Raw genomic sequence first — 22800 nt, 5'->3', positions numbered from 1 at the left:
TATATATATATTCCTGCCAACTTTATAGATATTTTGGGGAATAAGAAAATATAAATATAGTAAAAAATCTTATAGTTATATGAATCGACCTATCAGGATGTCGTTAGCTAACCCCGTGATTCCTTGCGCGTTGAAGACTAGAAGAAGGCTCACCGATTGCCTGCCAAAGTTTGCTAACGAGAAAAAAGTGTAGTAGTGGCTGGTAGATATATTCTTATGATATTTTACGTATAATAGAAAGCTTGAAAATATTTTACAAACGTGAGTATTAAATTCAATTGATTATAATTCGTGCATACAAATGTGTAGTAAAAAACAACAATAATGACGTATCGATGAATCGAGACAATTCCAGGCCAATGTCAGTCTATCTATCGTGTGCGAAAATGTCTAATGCTTTCAACAAAAAAAAAAAAGAAAAATAAGAAAAAATAAAGGAAAGTATTAAAAAAAGCATCATCAAAATATTTGTCACCATTAAAGAAAATCTTTTTCGAAACATTTTTATCAATATTATTATCATTTATAGTGTTAATATATACTCGAAATAAATGGAACCTTCATTTTCTATCAATTAATACATAACCCTTTTCATGCCACAATGACAAATATAACTTTATAAACGTGATAAATGTTTAGACAATTAATGAAATATGTAAACATAGAATTATTGTTCTATTTGAATAATTTGATTTTCAATTAATATTGTTGTTTTATTTTCAAATGGATATTCGGTATGATTATTTTTACGTTAATATCACTGGTGAAATGCGCGCACGCGCGCGCACAGCATACTCTTACATGCACACACATACACACACACATACACGTGCACATGCGCGCGCGTGCGAGCGTGAATACGTTCGTATTAGCTTCGAAAAGGTGGGGAATTGCATACGAATACCTTTGTACACGGAAACTCGTACGTAACCAAGTGGCTGTGTGTACTAGTAGCGTAACGAAGAAAGTAACTTCGTTTCTTTATCTCTGTTTATCATTTCTTGATATTATATTATTTTTCAAATAATTGGAAACTGCAGAGTGAAGAAATTAAAGTAAATATTTTATTTTTTATTATCTATTCCATCTTGTTGTCAAGGAATATAGTAAATGCTTTGTATTCATATATATAAATGCGCACGCACACAAACTAATGTGCTAGTCGTGAACGCATTATTTTATATAGTATGTTTTAAAGCATTTTTATAGAACACATATAGGTGCCAATTTATTTTCATTTTGTTTAAAAGAAATAAATAAATAAATACTTTCTCTTTCTTTTTTCTTTATTTTTTTTTCTTCTTTTTTTTTTCTTTCTTTTTTTTTTTTTTTTTTTTTTTTTAAACATTAATACTACTTAATTTACCTTGAATATTGACGCATATCTGTTTCTTATATATCCTCTAATATCCATTTTTTATTAAATATGAAAGAATATATATATTTATAATGATCTTTAACTCATTGATAAGTATAGAAATTTATATTTATAGATGTCAAGTGGACAAACACATAAGTATCGTTATAAAAATGTGGGCTTAGACTCACAGGAATTAAGACGACGTAGAGAAGAAGAAGGTGTGCAATTGAGAAAACAAAAGCGTGAACAACAATTATCAAAAAGACGTAATGTACCTAATATTGTTACCGATGAGGATAATGTTTCCACTACAGATGAATTTTCTCTACCTACGCCACAATTAGTAAAATTTATATTTCTTTTGGTTAACTATTAAAAAAAAAAAAAAAAAACTTTCTTGTCTATTTTAATGTTTAACTTTTATGTTGCAGCAAGGTGTTGTTATAACAAAAAAATTGGTACAAGCATTATACAGTCCTAATGTAGAAGATCAATTAGCAGCTACTCAAAAATTCAGAAAATTGTTATCCAGAGAACCAAATCCTCCTATAGACGAAGTTATACATACAGGGATAGTACCTCGATTTGTTGAATTTTTAAAAAATGATAGTAATTGTACGCTCCAGGTTTGTATATATACGAAGAATTGATTTGTATTTGTAGTAAATAATGAAAAGAAAAGTTATAAGAATCTTTTTTGTTAAAAAAAAACTTACATTTTTCTCTTGGTAACAACGTTGCATATCATCCATTATAAAGAAAATTAAATTATTTTATATACATTTATGAACTTTCAAGATAAAATTAAATATTTGTAAATAAAGTTTTATAGATTTAAACGATAATAACAATATAAAATATTTAACAGTTTGAAGCAGCTTGGGCTTTGACAAATATAGCAAGTGGGACATCTCAACAAACGCGCATGGTAATAGAAACAGGAGCTGTACCTACTTTTATATCGTTACTCAGTTCTGAGTATGAAGATGTACGAGAACAAGCAGTTTGGGCATTGGGCAATATTGCAGGAGATAGTCCTGAATGTAGAGATCATGTTATTTCTTGTGGTGTCCTTACACCACTTTTACAGTATGTTCTTCTAGTGTTTATTCATTTTTTTTATTGCTTCTTCAATACTTAGACTTGCATTTGAAATTTTTGTAGTAAATAATTCTCTGAATTATTATTCAAGCATTTAAATCTTTATAATAATCAGATATAATATTCTGTACATTATATATTATTTAATAACTATCATTTTTGACGAATCTTTACATTTTCAGACTTCTTTCTAAAAATGCACATTTATCTATGACACGGAATGCTGTATGGGCGTTATCAAATCTTTGTCGTGGCAAAAATCCTGCACCTGTATTTTCAAAAGTGGCACCATCTTTACCAGTTTTAGCTCATCTTCTTAATCATTCAGATTCAGATGTTCTTGCTGATACTTGTTGGGCTTTGTCATATTTAAGCGATGGGCCAAATGATAAAATACAAGCAGTTATAGATGCTGGTGTTTGTAGGCGCCTTGTAGAACTTTTGATGTAAGTTTGTACGTAGTATTATGTTATTGATATGTGTGTGTGTGTGTGTGTATTTATAAAATATAGGCTAACAATGATAATCAAATTATAATATTACGTCAGATATTAATAAGCTAAGAAATTTTTATTCTGTGTAACTGTAATTAATATTTTTAAAATAGAATATTAGACAAATTTGTATAATATATTACATGCTTATTGGTATAGTTTTATGGGGTTTGTGTTTTGGAAGATATCAAACTGTCACAATTTGACTATCCCATTGTACACGTACATGGTATCTAGGAATTCAACAAATGTCTAGTTTTATTTTTTTTATATATAAATGTACATATACGAATAAAACAATATACATGATTATTATTTATTTAGGCGTGAGGAAAGCAATGTAGTAAGTGCAGCTCTTCGTGCTGTTGGTAATATAGTTACTGGAGATGACGTGCAAACTCAAGTTGTACTAAATTGTTCAGCGCTACCTTGTTTATTACATCTTTTGAATTCTCCACGAGAAAGCATACGTAAGGAAGCTTGTTGGACAGTTTCTAATATCACTGCTGGTAACCCTCAACAAATACAGGTGATAATCATTGTTAATAAATTATTTTATATCTCTAATTTTTGAAACTTTTAAAAATATTATTATACAAGTAAAAAGAAATGAAACGTATACATTGTTAATATTCGTTATTTGTTTCTAGGCTGTTATTGATGCTAATATTTTCCCTGTATTAATTGATATATTAGGAAAAGCCGAATTTAAAACTCGAAAAGAAGCAGCTTGGGCAATCACAAATGCTACCAGTGGTGGTACTCCTGAACAAATTCGTTATCTTGCCTCACAAAGATGTATTTCACCATTGTGCGATTTATTAACTGTTATGGATGCAAAAATTGTGCAGGTTGCATTAAACGGTTTAGAAAATATTTTACGTCTTGGAGAACAAGATGCTAGTATGCACAATGGTATTAACCCTTACGCAGTATTGATCGAAGAATGTTATGGTAACGTATCGATATAAAAACGAAAAATATTTATGCTTTATTTTATAATTTAATTGCATAATATTTATATTTATTTATAATGTTTTAGGCCTAGATAAAATAGAATTTCTTCAATCTCATCAAAATATGGACATTTATCAAAAAGCTTTTGATATTATCGATCGATACTTTGGTTCCGAGGAAGAAGATACTAGAATTGTTCCATCTATTGATTCGCAAGGACAACAATTTCAATTCACAGCACCTGATTCTTCTCAACTTCCAGTTGAAGGCTTCGAATTCTAAATGATTAATTATTGATTGAAACCTGGAATACGTGCTTCTGAATACGATGTTCCACGCTATCTTTTACGATCCTTAATCTCATGAGAAATGTAATATCTCTAAAACTGAAATACCAACTAGCTGTACGAGTTTTCTCATACATTGTATTATTACAAATGCTTTTGAGTTCGTATTCATCAAAAAATATCAATAGTACCCCCCTCTAAAAGTATTAGATTTTTCATATAACAATGAAGATGCAAAATGAATACTTATCGTAATTTTTAATGCATTTTAGTTTTACCAAATTATATGTTTCGTTAATATGTTGCATCAATTGCTTTGGCTTTTTCTATCTCTTTCTCTCTCTTTTTAAAATCTTTACTAAATTATAATAATAAAGCTTTTATTAAAGCTTTCGTGCAATACGTACTAATGGATCGATTAGTAAACTTATTCATATACTTATGCAGCGTAAAACATTCAGTTTAACAGAGATAAAAAAAAAAAAAAGAAATCATAGTATTAGTGCTTAAAAAGTAAGTATGGCTTAAGCACTAAAATTGTGGTAAAGAACCGATTCAAAGAGCAGATATATACACCTTGTTATGACGTGACTGACTCAGAATTACGACACTTGCACAATTTGCAAGACACTGTACGACTGAAGTACATGACTACAGCCAATTCGGACAACATTAAACAACGTGGTACTCACCTCCTTACTATGCTAGGTAAAAATATGACCAATTAAACTTTTTTACTGTAAATACGTATCTCATAATATTAAGGCTGTTCTATACAGAGTGCCCTGATAGAGGAAAACCGTAATTACAAATCAGACAATTGTAAACAAACCGATTTACTTTTCTAAAATATTTGCAAGCAATAGAAGCATGAAATTTCAATATTTAAAGAAAAAAAATGGTCTTATATATATATATATATATATATATATATATATATATATATATATATATATATAAACGAATGGTTTTATATAACTTCACGTAGAATATTCATTTTCTATATATATATATATTTTTTTTTTTTTTTTTTTTTTTTTCGTTCACTTTTTCTCATTTTTTGTTGTGGACAGAAGCATAGTAAGTTATTGTCTAATTGAACAGCGGCCATTCAAAGCTATAATTGGATATGGAAAAGATAAATTTTTTATTATTATCATTGTAATCAATATAAATTGTAATTTCTAATATTTAGAAAATTCGTGAGGATTGTGTATCAGTTGAGGAAGTAAATTGCATGTGTAAGGATTGCAAATTGTTTATATTACTATTGTATAGCACATTAGATTTTGGACATTCTGTATAAAAAGTCTGTGACTGTATAAACTGTATTTATTATTTAGGTTTGACGATACTATATTATATACAATTTCTATATATATTTCCTATTTTTAGTTACCGATTTGAATTATGACAGAAAACGACTGTATCATAATAAAACTCAATAGTAGAAACTTTGCTAATAAATTTCTTTAGCAAAGTATGCAACTATGAGTAGTTGTTGCCAATTTATAATACACTGTAGTACATAAGTATATTCAAAAGATGTTTACCTCTTTTTTACTAACATTTTACTGCATGTAACATCTTTCGATATAGAAATTTAATTGAACACTTTATAATAATGCCAAAAAATGAATAAAACAAAAGGATTATTAAAATAAGTGTAATTTGATTTTTATAAAAAAAATTCTATGTAAAGATCAAACAAAACTTTTTGCGATATATGTATAACTCTTAAGTTTAATATTTTTGTGTAATTTATTATACTTATTGAGCTATATTGATTGGATAATACTTGTTAAATAACAAGATAAGTTTGTTTATATTTTTTTTTTTGGTTAAATATTTATATATACATTAATTCGATTTATAAACAAATTGTATACAATATGTTTACAAATCAATATTTTTCCAAAATTCGTGCAATATGATCGCAATAATAATAATTATTAATTAAATTTTTTGTATGTGCAATAATTGAAAATAATTGTAAGTAATCGATGATATTGTAAATTGGCAATGACGCCCATAAACGTACGATTTCTGACGATACTTATAACGCCGACTGCCGACTATTACGCTATAATGATAATAACGAAAATGTGGAGTGTCACATGCATGAAGTAATCCATTTTACTATACTTTAAACTCAAATAATCTTGGCCGTTATAGGCAAAATCTAGTGTTATATCAGAGGCATCTATCTCATTGTTATATTTTTTATAAGTTTGTAGAAATTATCTTGAATTATGCTTTAGATAGTTCAGTTACAAATATCGTTCTGTATCATTGTTTGGCATAACAAAATAAATTTGCATAATAATAAGGATTTCTACAGCTTTTTTCAATCCATATTATACATTTTTTATTCTTGTTTTTAATATTTAATATAAAATGATGTGCCTATAGTTCTACCATACCTTTATGAAACACTTTCAAACAGATAGTTTGCATTTTTATACAAATAATAAATATTTCATGTATAATATAATTATATATTCCATGAAAAAAAAAAAGATTAGAAAAATTAAAGAAGTAAACATTCATCAATATTTTTTTCCCCTTTCATATTTGGCTCTGGTAAAATTGATATTATCGGACCATCCATGATTCGAGTAATAAGAGGATTTAAAATATCCAAATCAATAGATTTAGAAAATTTGGCAGTAAGAGATTCTTCTACAAACTTATCTTCGTTTAATTCTTCGTAACCATTTGATATAATAGTAATTATATACATGGTCTTTGAAATTAAAGGGTTTTCTTTATCACACAAACTATGCAATGTTTTAATGGCTTCAGGATTTATATCAAGCAAATCTTCTATAATCTGAAAAATATATAAATTAATTAATCTTAAGTCTTTTATATGAATTATTCAAGCAATTGTATAATACAGTGATATAATAATACTCCAGTAATCAATGAATATATAGATATGCTTATTCAAATTGAAATGTGTATAACTTTAGTTCAAACATTTCTAAACTTACCACAGCTCTTCTAATCAGAATCTCTGTTTTTAATTTATTAATGATTTTTCCTTGATCATCTCCAATATTTTTCGCATTCAATGTTAAATAATTATCACCACCTAAAGTCTTGCTACTTATGTCCCCAAACATATGCGCTAAACATTTGATTGTATTTCCTTCACTTCCAAGTAAAATAACGATAGAAACTTTCGTCGATCCATTAATAATTTCTTCTAACTGAGATGAGAATGCATTCCACATACTAAATTTTTGACTTTTAAATTTTAATTTGGCATCTGTTATTGATTTATGTAATTCATGTATCATTTTTTCTTGTTTATCATATTCCATCGATTTATTATTATAACTTTGTGATATAGGCAAACATATGTATCCAATAACAACAAATAATAGTATAAATATATAATAATATAAGTTACTATTTTTCTTATCTTCTTCATTAACTTTCTTCGTTTTAACAGGAGTATCTGGTTTAAATATTTGTGAACTAACATTATGTTTATCTCCCAATGAAGAATTACTTTTTACTGAGTGATTTACTTTTAAGGATTCATCTAATAAACTGTCGTTATCAGAATTCTCATTATCAGTATCATCATCATATGTGTTATTGACGAAATCTTTTGAATTCATTTTAATATCTTGTTTATGTACAAAAGAACTTGAATCCTTAGGCATATTGTTATTACTCTTATTTGAATTGTCAATAATTCTTATAGGTGGACGACACTTTGGTATAATTCGTTTAAGATGTCTTTCCTTATTCTGTAATTGAAATATATAATGCTACTTAATTTCAATGAAATTAATAAATTATATACAAAGGAATCTAAATTTACAAATTCAGTGTTACTATTACTATAATATTATTATTACTATATTATTAAATTTCTTAATTTCAATGAAATTAATAAATTATGTACAAAACAATCTGGATTCATAGAGATATATTATTATTACATTATTAAATTTCTTGATGTTTCTTATAGGAGGACGACACCTTGGTATAATCAATTTATGATATTCTTCCTTAATCTGTAATTGAAACATATAATGCGACTTAATTTCAATGAAATTAATAAATTTAATTAAACAATTAAATTAATAATATAAAAAGAATTAATACAAATTGCCCTTATAATCATTTCACTTTATAGTAATCTAAATCCTCTGAGAGAAAAAAGAAAAATTAATAAATATAACAAAATTTCTAGTTTATGTATATATTTATTATTTTGTTTTAATTTACAATAACAAAGAAATTAATTTTGTTTTATTTTGATTTTATTGTACGACCAATTATATATATGTATTCCTTTCAGCATAACATGTTTAAATGATTTAATTGTAAAATTAAAAATAAGATAAAAGGTAATTAATACGCACATTGAGACTCATAACTTAGCGAAAATAATAAGAAAATTAATAATAAATGAATATATAACTCAATAATAAAAGTAACAATCAACATACACAGACACTAGTCTACGGTGAATACTAACGTATACGAAATAGAATTAAGGATCAGAAGACGGAACTTATTTATTTATAAGTTATTCCTGCTTAACGGTTGTGTATAAAAAGTGAAAAGTGTCAACAAATGTGAATTTCAGCAAATATTCTAACCTCACTATTTATACTTTGCAACATATTGATTACATTTTTAATTTACAAAACGTAAACATAATAATGATAAGGTTTAGATAATGTTTCGCTTTTTTTTTCTTTGTTTTTAATAATAATAAAAAATATATATGTATACAAAATAACATATAAAATAGTTGGATTCAATCTTTGACTTCGACATGCATATCTTTTCATTACTAGTTATTTGAACCAATTACCTTATTTATTATCAGTATTAGTTACTAATATAAACTTCATATATAGGTTATATGTTAATCCTTGTATATAAATAAAATATTTTATACTACTTTCACCACCATTTTTGGTTGATCACAATATTGTAATACACTACGTTGTATCAACTGTTCTCAAGGTCTCGAAATTAACTAAATTAGTCAAGATAGGTCAATGGTTTAGTATCAATAATATTGGTATCAACATATTGAAATTAACTAACGAGATACAGTTGTTCGTAAAAATAAAAAATTTGTAATGTGAATAAATATTTTGTATTTCTTTTGTTAAAAAACAAAAATCATACTTACATTATTATTTATTAAATATAAAATATAATTATATTATAACAGATTGTTTATACATCACGAACTTTTTCTTTAACAGACAGAGAGATAAGCAGTAAAATAATAATGTAAATGTTTTTCTTACTTTCCATTGACTCGGTCGGTAAATATAATTTTTTCTTTCTTATACCAAACTCGATCGGTAATTTACCTTAACATGCGTACTCTATATATTTTCTTTTTCGTAAAGCTATTTAATACCATTCGCGTATAGCGTATATGACTTCAGAGACAAATATGGAAAAAACATGACTTACAAGAACAATACGAAAACATTGTTTCCACTATGCGCCTATTGTATCAGCATATAAAATTGTGTAGGTTATATTCTTACGCGTAATCTACAATCGAGTAAAAACAACAAGAAAACAAATATTACATTTGGATATTTTGTTAATGGAAATCATTATAATGGAAACCAGATGCACTCCATGGTTGTAAATGGCATTAGATTTAAATAAATAAATTATTTCTGTCTTTAAATTTGTAAAGAAATTTTCTTAAAAGTATAAACTCTTAAGTGACGTATATATAATATAAGACAATGAATCGATTTGTATAGAAAAATTGTCGATGTTTATTTCATCTTTTTGATTGGGGAAAATAATTGGGTACAATGAAGTTATTAAAATAATTGCTGTTAATATTAATTAAAGTTTATCGAAACCATATCAATTATGAACCTATACTAATAAATCAACATTAAGTTAATTATTGGAATGGGATTATTCGGTGATACAAATAATAACTTTTAATGAACAATAATAATCAATTGCTTCCACTTCGTATTCTTTTCTTTTCAATGAGCTCAGTTTTTAATCATGACAAAATATATGTGAACATACAACTAATGTATTTGCCGCAATAATGAGCGTGTTAATATAAGAAAAATATCAATTTCAATCTTTCGCAAATGTTTTAACGAGTCGTCAATGTTTCGATTATTTTATTACGTACGATCATTACGCGATCTTGATTTATACATCTATTTAGTGATATATTAATATATATATGTGTATATATATATATATATATTTATTTATTTATTTCTAGTTGAAACTTCTATTTTATTCTCTTAAATCGCTTATAATTCTTGTATGATTCTTCTAAACATATCGTTTCAACTAATAGTATGATCCGCAATTTCCTCCAATTCTAGGAAATTCTAGATATGAAAGAACAACGACGCGGTTAGCTACATGTTTTTAATAAAAAGAATATTACTTCAGGGCATTAGAATTTCATTAAATGTTAACAAATATATACGCGTAAATATATACATAAATATATATATATATATATACATATATATATATATATATATATTTATATAGATAGATAGATAAATGTTTAAGTTAGCCCCGAAAAAGCGTTAAACTCGTCAAATTTGACAAAATTAGCAAGCACAATCACAAGCGCAACGACGTACACGTTTTTCTCGACGATGGGCAAATGGTTCAGGAATTGAGCGTACAGAACGTGGTTGAACATCTGAAAAATATATAATAGATGTATATATATATATATATATATATATATAGTTCAATGTCATAAGAGATTGTATAGAATTTTATAAATTAATTATTATTATCGTGCTATATATGTCATTAAAAAATTAATTTTTTTTTTCTTTACTAACAATGTGGTCGATTCTCTTCTTCTCGTTCTTGTTGCTGTTGTTGCTGTTGCGATTGTTGTTGTTGTTGCTGCTGCTGCTGCTGTTGTTGTTGTTGTTGTTGTTGTTGTTGTTGTTGTTGTTGTTGTTGAATTACAGTATGCATTGGTTGTTGCTCTTGCTGTTGATGTTCCGATTCACTGCCATCACTAACTTCAGCACGAGCTTCGACTGGTACTTCCAATGATTCTACAGGTCTCAAAGGTAAAGTGAACCTTGGTACAGGGAATGCACGTCCCTCTACAACCTAGATAAATTTTTATTATGATAAAGAGTATCCTATTTATTTTATATTAGGTGGACCGGAAAATAATGTCGTTTCTGCACATGTCGATATATGATTAAAAATAAAAACTTGTTAAAAATTTATTCGTTTGAATTTGATTTAAGAAAGCGACATTACTTTCCGGTTCACCTAATATTAATTTTATTTGAAAATTAAAAAAAACAAAATAAAAAGAAGAAAAAATGGCAGCGGTGGGATTCGAACCCACGCCTCCGAAGAGACTGGTGCCTTAAACCAGCGCCTTAGACCGCTCGGCCACGCTACCTGACGATAGCGTGTTATTCCATCTCATTTGATTTATTTTTATTCTTTTTTTTTTATTATTATGTATTCTACATATTTTCATTTTAATAATTTTTATCTCTAGATAATTAAATCCAACGTACTTGATGTATTATATTACGAATTTCAGCAGGTACAGGAAAGTTCTTCTCAACTTCTTCACCCTCGTCCTCTGGACCTGGGAAGGGTTTAGCTTCTTGTTGCTCATTAGAGGCATCCTCTCGTCGTCGTCCTTCAATATTTCCATGTTCCAAAAGATTTCTTACTTCGACGGGAAGTGGGAATGATCCCATAGGTATAATAGGTCGTGTTGTTTCAGGGAATGGTTTGAATTCTTGTGTATTCTAAAAAAAAAAAGAAAAAAAAAAAAAGATAAAAAAAATTGGTATTTGTGATATTTTTTATTAAACATAAAAATTCTTTTAAGTGAATTTACCTCTCGTCGTGCTCCTTCGGAAACTTGTATCGGTACTGGTCGAGCTTCTCCCGTAATATGTTGGATTATGTTCTTTATTTCTAAGGGTACTTGTTGAATAATCCTTCTAATTTCTATAGGTATTCCCTGGAAAGGCGAATGAGGTCTTTCTGGAACGACTTGCGGTTGCATGGGCATTCTTTGTTCAGTTTGTGGTACGATAATTTGGGGCAATACTCTTTGTTCAGGAATTTGTTGTTCAGTATGCGATGGTGGTGGTGGTGGTGGTGGTGGCATCATAGCTGCACCCTGCTGTTCTTGACCATACATTTCAAGATTTTGATCAGGTTGTTGATACATAATCGGTATTTGGTGTGGTTCTTGACGTTGTTCTTGTGGCATCGGTGGTCTCATATTCCTTGATGGGTCCATTGGGAAATGACGTAATTCGATTGGAATTTGACGCATTTCAATCTAATGTATTAAACGAAATAAATAAAGAAAAAATCATTTGTTTACGAGACAATGAAAGTTCTCGTACATAATAATAATAATAATAATAATAATAATAATAATAATAATAATAATAATAATAATAATAATAATAATAATAAGAATAACAATAATAATAATAATAATAATAATAATAATAATAATAATAATAATAATAATAATAATAATAATAATAATAATAATAATAATAATAATAATAATAATAATAATAATAATAATAATAATAATAATAATAATAATAATAATAATAATAATATTATTAATAATAACAATAATAATAATAATAATAACAATAATAACAATAATAATAATAATAATAATAATAATAATAATAATAATAATAATAATAATAATAATAATAATAATATTAAATATCTTAAAAAAATCAATAAACATAATTTTCTCGAATAAAATTAAATATTAACCTGTGGTCCTGTTGCACCAGTTTGAGGTCCCATCATTGGAGCTTGCGGGCCCATTCGCGGTGGTCTCATTTCCATTGTTAGTTGAGGAAGATTACGTAGTTCAGCAGGAAGGACATTAGGTGGTATATGATTTAAGCCTCGTGGATCGCTTAACGGCAATTGTTGCATATCAGGAACTTGATATTGTGTATGAATTTGATACTGATGATAATTCGGATTAGGTTCTTGCGATTGAAGGGGAATTTGTACAGTTCCTAATGGAACAATGATCGGAGTAAGCATTTCTTGCTCCTGTTGCCTGTAAAACAATGATATTATTTTACATTTCAATTGTCACATCTCATATATTGTAATAATTGAATGTTTTTTTTTTTTTTTTTTTTTTTTTTTAATAACATTCTTTTAATTTAATTCTTTAAACTGTGCTTACTCCTGATTAGGATTGCCTGATTCACAAAGGATAGCAACGCGTTCACCGCTTAATCTTTGGAAGCGTTGAGGATCGGTACTGTTATCCAGTCCGTTGTCGTTAGTTCCGTCCATTACTTCATCGGCTCTTCGTCTTTCAACTACACAGGAAACTCTACTTCGTGCTTGTTGCATCAGTGCCTGATGAAATAAAAATTACGCAGAAGGAAAAGTTAAATACTGTGGTTCCAGCTTTTTCTTTTCTTTTCTTTTTTTTTTTTTTCTTTTTTTGTTACGGATATACATAAATATTTTCAATAGATAATATCAGCTTTAAATTCAACGTTCAACTTACTCCAGCGATATCATCCAAATCGAGCTGAAGAGGAAGTTTAATATGCACAGGGGGAAACTGATCGTCGTCGTAATCGTCGTCGTCCTCATCGCGATCGCCACTTTCATTGTCGGATTTCGAAGCATTATCCTCTTCTTTTTGAACCTTCATATCTTTAGTATTTACTTCATTTTCCTTCTTAGTCGTTTCTGCAAGACTTTGTAAACTTTCCTTTGCTTCAATGGGATCCTATTACAATCATACGTAAAGTTAATTAGAAAAAAAAAGAAGAAGAAGAAGAGAACGAAGAAAAAGGAAGTTTTACATTTCTGATTAGATTGATAACGTAATCTCTTATTCTTGTTTTTTATTTTTTATTTTATCATACAGTTATAACCGAATATAAATAATTTTACGAAATTATTATTAACGATTGGTCACGCGTCGACAAATAGTTTATTTTCATAAAACTCATCGTATAGCTCATATTCGATTTCTACCATTCCTCGAGGTCATAGTGCGATAAACCAAAGCCAATTCACTTTCTCCCGCAACCTGATCCATCGCGACCAGGAAGAAGAGTTGCACCAATGAACGGATAATTGCCGCTATGACTATAGTACAACTTTCGAAGTATTAAATAGTATCTAGATTTTTCTTTTCTAACCGTTTCTTAATATTCTCTTCAAACATCCTCGAGAAGAAAGGTTAATCGATTTTATTCATTTATCTTTTTGTTTCGGCATATTTTACAATATATATATATATATATATATATATATCCCACTTTTGGGATCGTGCAAGTATTTCAAAAGATTTTGTAACGTTCGCTCAGAAAATGTATAGTTGTCCCCAATCTCTATGTCTTGCAATCGTGTACGCCGAAATTATAGTTTTACGTTCAGGAAGCGCGCGTACGTGCATACATACATACATACATACATAAGTTGCATCGGGGTTTTTGTGAAACACGATTGTCGTTGACCTATTACAAATGACACATTCGAACATGACGAAAACGCGTAACGATGACGAAAACGAATAATTTCAAGAGGACTACAAAGAAGAGAAATAAAGAAAACATTTCTCATACGAAATCATATATCCTAAAGATCTCATATCTCGTATCGATCCTAAATCCTTATCCTGAGGAATAAAACATTATTATCTTTTTTTTTTTTCTTTTCTTTCTTTCTTTCTTTTTTTTACTTGTTTTTTATTTATTTATTTATTTATTTATTTATTATTATTTTTTTTTTTTTTAATATCATCTTACAAAAAAATTATCATTGCATTAATTTAACGATGATTTCTATGACGACAAGAATAAGTAATTATCTAAGCACTTTCCACTTGAGAAATTACTCAGGACGTAGAAAGGATTTCACGATGCACGAGTGACAAGCTGTATAATCATCAAGGTAGGACAGGATGCAGTGTATGAAACTCGATAAAATACGATCGTATGTGCATAGAGTAAATGGTGTTTCTGTAGAAAAGAGGTCTTTAAATATATATATATATATATACGTACATATACGTATATACATACATACATATATATAGGCATTTATGCAGTTAGAGCGAAGAGAGAAAGAGAGAAAGAGAGAGAGAGAGAGAGAGAGAGAGAGAGAGAGAGAGTGCGTGTGTCGTGCACAACAAAATTGTAGTATCCCAGTGCATTCTGGCGAGAAGTAAAAGAGAGATGCTCCCTCGCCAAAGACTTTCTTTGGAAAATTTGCTATTCGCTTCGGCAATTTCGAAAGGTGAGTGTTCATCCTAGATCAAGAAGCCTCATCAAAATCTAATTCATTTTATTTTATTTTATTTTATTTCATTTTATTCTCTTCTCTTTTCTTTTCTTTTCTTTTCTTTTCTTTTCTTTTCTTTTCTTTTTCTTTTCGTGAAAAATTAGATATAGATCTAAGTACACGATCTCATTATTCTCAGATAATATCCGAAGAGAATCTCTCTCTCTCTCTCTCTCTTTCTCTCTCTCTCTCTCCCTCTCTCTCTCTTTGTTTCTATTGGCGCTTTCTTCTGGTTGTTCGTATACACATTCTGTGAACGTCTGTAACAACGTCTTAAGCGAACGGGGTAACAATACAGTTAGTTTACGGAGAGAAAATCTTTTCAGAGAACGTTCACCTTGCTGCTGGTGCGTGCAACGGGCAACCCACTTTCCGTTGTGGTACGTACCTTTCCACGGAGTGTCGTGAAAAATACAGCGCAGCCTCCTTAAGACTTGATCATATTGCCGTTGATAGTTTCAAAATCTTAACGATATAACCTTTGGAATTTAACTAGCGAAACGATTACTTATATGTTTCTTTCACTCGGTGCCGTATTAATGTCAAGAACGTAATATTAATTCGACAAATCATCATCTTATTTGTTTTTATTCGTCGACGTAACAAACTTTCAAAAAGGTATATCAAATATATATATATATATAAAAACATCTTTAAAAAAAAAAGCAAGAAGAGAAATTGTAATGTTTTCTAAGCGTATTCTAGACAATCGTAAAAACGTTCCTTTCTTAAAGGATATCGAGAAACGGAATAATGATGATAATGATGCTGATAATAATGATTACGTTGTTATAATTAATGTCAAGGTGACCAACGGCATATCTTGTTTTTAATATCTCACCACGGAAGAAATCTTTTGTTTCGTATATGCGATACGCGAATATATCTGATGTTTGATCTTACAACGTATATCATTCCTATTTAACATTTTATCCAATTCAGATGCGTATTATATCTCGATGATAAACCTATATCAATTCAGTAATTAGTAAATAATTGAGTTATTATTTTTCTTTTTTATTATTCTTTTTCTTTTTCTTTTGTTTTTTTGTTTTTTTTCTTTAAAACGTAAGAAGAAAACGTAAGAGTTTTATGAATAATATACAAAAAAACAAGAAGACATTGTTATTTTCTCTCTCTCTCTCTCTCTCTCTTTCTTACAAAACTGGTTGTGTGCAAATGTGGCAAAAGGAAATTCGGAAGTAATTCCGAAAGAGAAAAAAAAATCTCGTATCGGATTAGTATCCGTACTCGGATAGTAAAAACTATACGAGTGAAAACTCGTTTAGTTAATTTTGTTTCGATCATTTTATTACAAGTAACTACGTCCACAATATACTTCAAGTTTCTACGATATATCATTTCCGGTTTTTTTTTTTTTTTTTTTTAAAGTCGTCGATAGAAAGTAAGATCAACTTATGCGACGTGAATGCGAAAGATCTGTCAATCGTGCATAACGGTAATGAATCCATATATATACATACATATATATATATATATATATATATATATATATGTATAATATATACATTTATAAGTGTGTTTGTTTATGTGTAAGAAAACGAAATTCGATCGAGACATTTTTTCCAGATTTTACAAATAGAATGACATCACGACTAATCGTTAAGTCTTTAATTCATCATTGAAATTCTACGCTTGATCTCATGACCTTAGTTGGAGGATATAAAAAGATATAGATAATGAATTTATTAAAAAAAAAAAAAATTAAATAGTATTCAAATAGAGACCGATCGATTGATAAATATCCTAAGAGCGATATCATTTTTCTTTATAGACGAGAATAAACGAGCAAAGAGAAATTGATTATTAGCCAAAAGAGAAAATCGCTTCTCGCTTCAATGTGCATACCAACCGTTCACTTCCGTGAACACGCAAATGAAACGACTTCTTTTCTTTTCTTTCCTTATTCTTCTTTTTTTCCTTTTCCTTTTTCTTTTTCATCGTCGTTATTTTATCGCTAGCGTGGGACATAAAGTAGCGTTCTAACGATTAATTCTGATTTCTATTATTAGTCGCGACAGACCGTGATAATGTCTTGGAGATTATACTCTTGAAAACATATATATATGTATATATATATATCTTATTTTCTAAAGATCACGTCAAATAATAGAATTTGTTAAGTCAATTTCCGAGAAGCTACTCAAAACTCTTCCATATAAATATATATATATATATATATATATATATATATATATATATATATATTGTAACGATTATTGAGATAATGCGCGTCTTTATCTGTAAATTTTATAATTTTGTTTATTTTCAAAGAAACATATTTTCTTTTTTCAAACTTTCTTTTTCTTTTCTTTTTTTTTCTTTTTTCTTTTTTTCACATTATAATTAAATAAAATTGTCCATAATACATAGGTTGGTTAATTTGATCTTATATGTGTACAAACTTTCCCTATACCTTTCTCATAGATCTTTTACAACGGGAATCTCATTTACGAGTATGCGGTTTCGAGTTGCAAAGTAGTTTAATCGTACTATAGAAAAGAAGTAAGCTAACGCGTCGATTTGTAAAAAAAAAAAAAAAAAAAAAAAATAAAAAAGAAAAAGAAGAAGGAAAATAAATTCTCTCATGCTCGCGGAGATCAGGAGTCCGTTCTTTGCGTTGAGAAGAGCGCAAGACGAATTACGTAATTTCTCATTGCGGTTCTCCTTGAACGCAGCTCCTGGCACCGCTTTGCGCAGTTTCTTTCAGTTTTCTTCTCTGTCTATTACCTACTTTGCCTTCGCGACGCCGACCACTTCCCTTTGAAAGTTTGCCACGAGTTGATCAATAAGATTAAAAAAAAAAAAGAAAAAAAAAAAGAAAAAAAAAGGACCAAACAAAACGAAGAGACGAAACGAAGAAAAAATAAATGAATATAGGAAAAAAAAGAAACTCTAAAATCTATCGATAGAAAATACATTTGAAATAGATCTTTTTCCTTTTAAATGTCGATCATTTGAAAATAAAAAGGTCATGCTAATGAGGAAAAAATTTTTATATGAGCTCTCGCGTTGAACGATCTTTACAGACGATTTAATTTCTCGATCTTTCTGAGAATTCGACGCTTCGCGATCTTCTTGGTTCAAACACACAGAGAGCGTACTTTCTAAAAACATATATATATATATATATACGCACATACACATATATATACACTTCTTCTCTATATCGAACTTGGTTAAATGCGCAGTTAAACTACGCTTTCGGAGTTTCGAGAATGTTCCATGTCGTTGTGTATGCTCGTAAAAGGATTACAACGTGCGACGCGATCAAAGAGAATTGCATTCCGTGTGGCTCTTGTATTCAAGAATGTAACTCTTCTCGTTAGATCGTATATACACATATGTATGTAAGTATAAATAATGTATACTTTCTAAATCTATCCTCGTACCTGATCTCTTCGACATATTATTTTACCATCAAAGTTTTACCATTACTATTACAGAAATAATAATATAAAATATGGAAGAAAGATTGGTACGAGTACTTTCTTTTCTAAATCTATCCATTTTATATTTGTACAAATAAAAAGAAGGTCGTCGTATCGTATCATTCAATTCCAAGTGATAATTGAAAGGAACGGATAAGTGTATATTTATTTAGCAATCTTTCAGTTGAAACGAGCAAGAAGAGGAACATTTTTTTTTCTCTCTCTCAGACAAAAGAGTTGTTTTATGATCGAACAAGATCTTCGATCTGTGAATTAACTTTTGTGGTTTAATACCAAAGAAAAACAATAAATATCGTTCATTGGTATTTACTACTCAACGCATCTTTAAAACTATCTTTACTGCGGTAAAATGAAATACCACAAAATAAGGGCGTGACCATAGATAACCAAGCACGATCCTTTCTTTTTTTCTTGCTTTCTTGCTTTCTTACTCATTGTCGTGAGAAGCTATTTCATCTTTCGTCGTTTGGAAAGTTACATAGAAATTGTCCGACATAGAATATCTTTGAAAATATTTCAAAATCGTAAAATTATCTTTATTCGATATGTTCGACGTCGTATTTATGTTGTTATTCAACTATATAAAATAAACGTTTTCAAAAGAAATTATTTACGTCATATTTATAATTAATATTAATAACTTCTTGTGATAAATGCCGATAGATAGATAAATTCTTTTTATCATGCGTCCGCTAATATCAATATACTCGAGTAAATTTGTCCTTTCGGTTATTTGAGTTAAGCGTTAATCGGATTAACGTCATTCCTTAAGCAATGTTTTCTTTCTTTTTCACTTTCGATCGTAAAAATAAATATCGCAATGATTAGTTCAGAAAGTCTTTAAGAATCGTTTCATCTAGGCGTGATCTATTATGATAGAAGACTGGTGCTCGATTTTAGAAAGGTCTAGAAATCGAAGGAAAGCGCGATTTCTAAAGATATCCAAAAAAAGAACTTGATCTCTCGGCGTATAATGCCGTTTTCATCGAATTACTAACAAAGATCTAATAAAGCGTTTAGATTAAAAGGTATATAGTAATTTGTTTTCTTACTTGAATGAGAGCCTCCGGTTGCAGATGTTTCAATAATTCGCCCTGTTGTTGTTGTTGTTGTTGTTGAAACTTCATTTCAGCTTGCATAGCCGCCATAGCTTCTGGTGTACAAGACATACGAGCTTGAATCCAAGATGAAGTAAGGATGAAGCTTCCAAGGATAATCGAAATCGTTATCAAAGTGATAGCGGCGATCCTTGCGATCTGAACCGCCGTATTCTTCATTGGTGGCCTCATGTATGCCTGTGGATAGATAAAAATAAAAAAGAAAAGAAAAAAACAGAAAAAGAAATTTAAAAAACAAAAAAAAAGAAAAATAAAAAAAAAGAAAAGAAAGAAAAGATTGATCTTCAGAAAATCATTCATCATATTTTTAACATTTTTCTAAATATCCTAAACGGAAATGAACATATCAATGATATTTCATTTCCGAACGATGATGTTTATCGAAAGGAAATCAAACATTCGAGATCAAACAAATGATTTCTATCTTTTTCTTTTTCTTTTTCTTTTCTTTTTTTTTTCTTTTTTTTCTTTAAGGATATATAAGATTTATTCATAAACCATGGTCAATTCCGTTTTCACAACATTCAGTCGATTAATTTACATAATCATTGCCTCTCTCTCTCTCTCTCTCTCTCTCTCTCTCTCTCTCTCTCTCTCTCTCTCTTATTTTCCTCTTCCTCTAATTAGGATTCGCGCGCGAATACATGCATATACACACACACAGAGACAAATAGATCTTCTCTTCGTGTTCGCATATAAAATACACGTGTACGTATGTAGAGTTGAATATACAATGGAAAGGCGCGAGAGTGTGTGAGACTTCACGCTGGCTAACCAACCGAGTCGAGGTCTTTTGTCGTTTGCGCTCTCCTTTGGTATCCTCCTCTTCCACCACCTTCACCTCCTCCATCAACTCCTCCACCTCCACCTCTTCCTCCTTTCCCTCCTCTTCCTTTTCCCGTTCAAAGTCTCTTCCCGCAAATATTTCATCGCCGAAAAGTGAAACTAAGCAAAACGAGTCGGTATCGTTTGCCTTTTTCTTTTTTCACTTGAAAAAATAATATTCCCCTTTCCTCTTATATTTATACAACTTTTTCTTATCGCAAATTAATATCACGATAACGTATAATATGTAATCATTTTTAACGAAAAACATGAAAATTCATTGCATCGACTGTACCTACTCTTATTCATATAATTCATAGTGACCTCGATGCGGATGGACGATTCTAAGGTGAGAGGTTTCAAAGAGATAGTAGGCCATCTCATGCAGCAGCCTTTATACTACTCGATCTGTCCGATAAAAGTAAAGAGGTACTGTTGTCAGGTATACAAATCAAAAGAGTTATTATACCTTATTTATACAGCGTGAAGAAAGTCTACTTGCTCGATCATTATTTTCCTCTATAATGATCGTAATAATAAAAAAAAAAAAAAAAAAAGCAAAAAAGAAAGAAGAAAAAATAACAAAACGACAATGAAATAAAATAATTCATCTAAAATTGATCTATAATCGGAAATATATATATTAATGAACAGTTTATAGTGAGTGAGCCGAAAAAGTTCTTAAGTGATTTAAAAAAAATCAATTATTCTTTTTCGAGACTTTTATCGAGAGCTAATTTTTCTCTTTCAAATTGTAAAACTATACATCTAAGAAGTTTTGTATAACATCTGAAAAGAAAAAATAAAATAATCCTTTAAAAATCTCGATAATGGAATAATTGATTTTTAAAATCATCCAGGAACTTGTTTAGCACAGTCTGTATATATATATATATATATATATATATATATATATGCATTTCTACTAACGATTAGTTTTAATATTTACTTTGGAAAGAAAACTTTGTCTCTAAGCTATGTATCAAACTAATTTGCATAATTATCCGTCGATACATTATTTAAATGAACACACAAACAAAATACTTATTCCTCAATTACAAATTGAATAATATTACTTCCATTAATGTTACTAATCATTTTCCTACGATTTACGCGCATTGATGTCTCCGGAAATTTTAATGCTAGAATATAATTGACACTATAAAGTGTAGATTATATCGAAATTGGATATATATATATATACGCACGGCTTTTTTAAGATCCATGATTCATGATTCGGTAAGCGTAAAAGAAAGACCAAATGTATGATTATAATCAAGAAATTTGAGAAACGAGTTTTGTATTATGCTTTATCCAGACTTTGTATGTATCATCTATGCATATATGTGTATGTGTGGATATATAAATATATATATATATATATATATATATATATACGACTTAAAATGTTATCTCGTTTTTCTACTTGTCATGGAATGACTCGCAAAGAATAATTTTGTTTCTTTCTCACGAAGCAGATACTCCGAATGATTATATATATATATATATATATATATTTTTTTTTTTTGTTTCTTTTCCCTTTTCTTTCCTTTTTTTTTTTTATACTTGTATTCCTTTTTCCTCATTTGAAAGTCATGCATGCTTTTAAACACTTCAAACAGAAAATGTAAATATGAACATCTGGACATTATATACTATAGAAGTTTCTGGTACGACTCGAGTATATTCTCTTTTATTCCCTCCTCTACCGGTAATAAAAGCTTCCGGTCGTAATGACATATTCGTACAAAAGAGTAACTTTTATACCAATGTTTCGAATTCAACGTGGAAAAATTTTTTACAAATCGATAACTTTTTTAAGTAAGATAT

At 28.8% G+C, this 22800-nt stretch overlaps 3 protein-coding genes and 1 non-coding gene across 9 annotated transcripts in view; 1 reads left to right on the top strand and 3 right to left on the bottom strand.

Moving 5' to 3' along the window:
* The first annotated feature begins 120 nt into the window (after positions 1-120).
* On the top strand, positions 121-4690 carry Kap-alpha1 (karyopherin alpha1). Of its 3 annotated transcripts, none has more exons than XM_035864994.2 (8): positions 121-261; positions 1494-1703; positions 1792-1986; positions 2229-2449; positions 2644-2907; positions 3280-3484; positions 3606-3909; positions 3998-4690. In XM_035864994.2, the coding sequence occupies exons 2-8, from the start codon at positions 1494-1496 to the stop codon at positions 4192-4194; spliced, it is 1596 nt and encodes a 531-aa protein (XP_035720887.1). In that variant the 5' UTR covers positions 121-261; the 3' UTR covers positions 4195-4690. The 3 variants fall into 3 exon arrangements, with proteins under 3 accessions (XP_035720887.1, XP_035720889.1, XP_035720888.1); XM_035864996.2 differs by lacking the exon at positions 121-261 and adding an exon at positions 419-437; XM_035864995.2 differs by lacking the exon at positions 121-261 and adding an exon at positions 903-1055.
* Positions 4691-5980: 1290 nt separating this feature from the next.
* On the bottom strand, positions 5981-9859 carry TORIP (Torsin interacting protein). 4 transcript variants are annotated; one of them, XM_035865002.2, is made up of 4 exons: positions 9043-9347; positions 8159-8233; positions 7196-7963; positions 5981-7032 (listed from the first exon to the last, which is right to left on the bottom strand). In XM_035865002.2, exons 3-4 carry the CDS (start codon positions 7874-7876, stop codon positions 6730-6732), a joined length of 984 nt encoding a protein of 327 aa, XP_035720895.1. In that variant the 5' UTR covers positions 7877-7963; positions 8159-8233; positions 9043-9347; the 3' UTR covers positions 5981-6729. The 4 variants fall into 4 exon arrangements, with proteins under 4 accessions (XP_035720895.1, XP_035720891.1, XP_035720897.1 ...); XM_035864998.2 differs by lacking the exon at positions 9043-9347 and adding an exon at positions 8585-8942; XM_035865004.2 differs by lacking the exons at positions 8159-8233; positions 9043-9347 and adding an exon at positions 9370-9859.
* Positions 9860-10649: 790 nt separating this feature from the next.
* The window catches only part of LOC118441069 (uncharacterized), a 13622-nt gene continuing 1471 nt past the window's right edge, over positions 10650-22800 (bottom strand). Inside the window, exons 2-9 of the mRNA XM_035864988.2 lie at positions 20080-20322; positions 13765-13992; positions 13432-13610; positions 13002-13299; positions 12085-12537; positions 11753-11992; positions 11045-11327; positions 10650-10896 (exon numbers count right to left, since the gene is read on the bottom strand). Coding sequence (XP_035720881.2) covers positions 10802-10896; positions 11045-11327; positions 11753-11992; positions 12085-12537; positions 13002-13299; positions 13432-13610; positions 13765-13992; positions 20080-20322 — 2019 coding nt within the window. The 3' untranslated portion in view covers positions 10650-10801. The remainder of the gene's footprint in view (positions 10897-11044; positions 11328-11752; positions 11993-12084; positions 12538-13001; positions 13300-13431; positions 13611-13764; positions 13993-20079; positions 20323-22800) is intronic.
* Positions 11550-11631, bottom strand: TRNAL-AAG (transfer RNA leucine (anticodon AAG)). The gene has a single exon. It is a non-coding gene; the product is annotated as a tRNA-Leu (tRNA).

This window comes from Vespa mandarinia, chromosome 6 (genome assembly GCF_050613455.1).
Source record: "Vespa mandarinia isolate Hongniang chromosome 6, ASM5061345v1, whole genome shotgun sequence".
NCBI lineage: Eukaryota > Metazoa > Arthropoda > Insecta > Hymenoptera > Vespidae > Vespa > Vespa mandarinia.
The sequence above is the reverse complement of the archived record's forward strand: the minus strand, read 5'-3'. Positions and strand labels throughout refer to the sequence as shown.

Excerpts from the sequence above, each read along its gene's own strand:
- Kap-alpha1 (XM_035864994.2), top strand. The coding sequence starts at position 1,494 with ATGTCAAGTGGACAAACACATAAGTATCGTTATAAAAATGTGGGCTTA. Across the intron at positions 1,987-2,228 it reads ATAGTAATTGTACGCTCCAG|TTTGAAGCAGCTTGGGCTTT; the intron begins GTTTGTATATAT and ends AATATTTAACAG. Across the intron at positions 3,910-3,997 it reads ATTGATCGAAGAATGTTATG|GCCTAGATAAAATAGAATTT; the intron begins GTAACGTATCGA and ends ATAATGTTTTAG.
- TORIP (XM_035864998.2), bottom strand. Across the intron at positions 7,964-8,158 it reads ACATCAAGAAATTTAATAAT|AATAAGGAAAGACATCTTAA; the intron begins GTAATAATAATA and ends TTTCAATTACAG. Across the intron at positions 7,033-7,195 it reads TTCTGATTAGAAGAGCTGTG|ATTATAGAAGATTTGCTTGA; the intron begins GTAAGTTTAGAA and ends TATATTTTTCAG.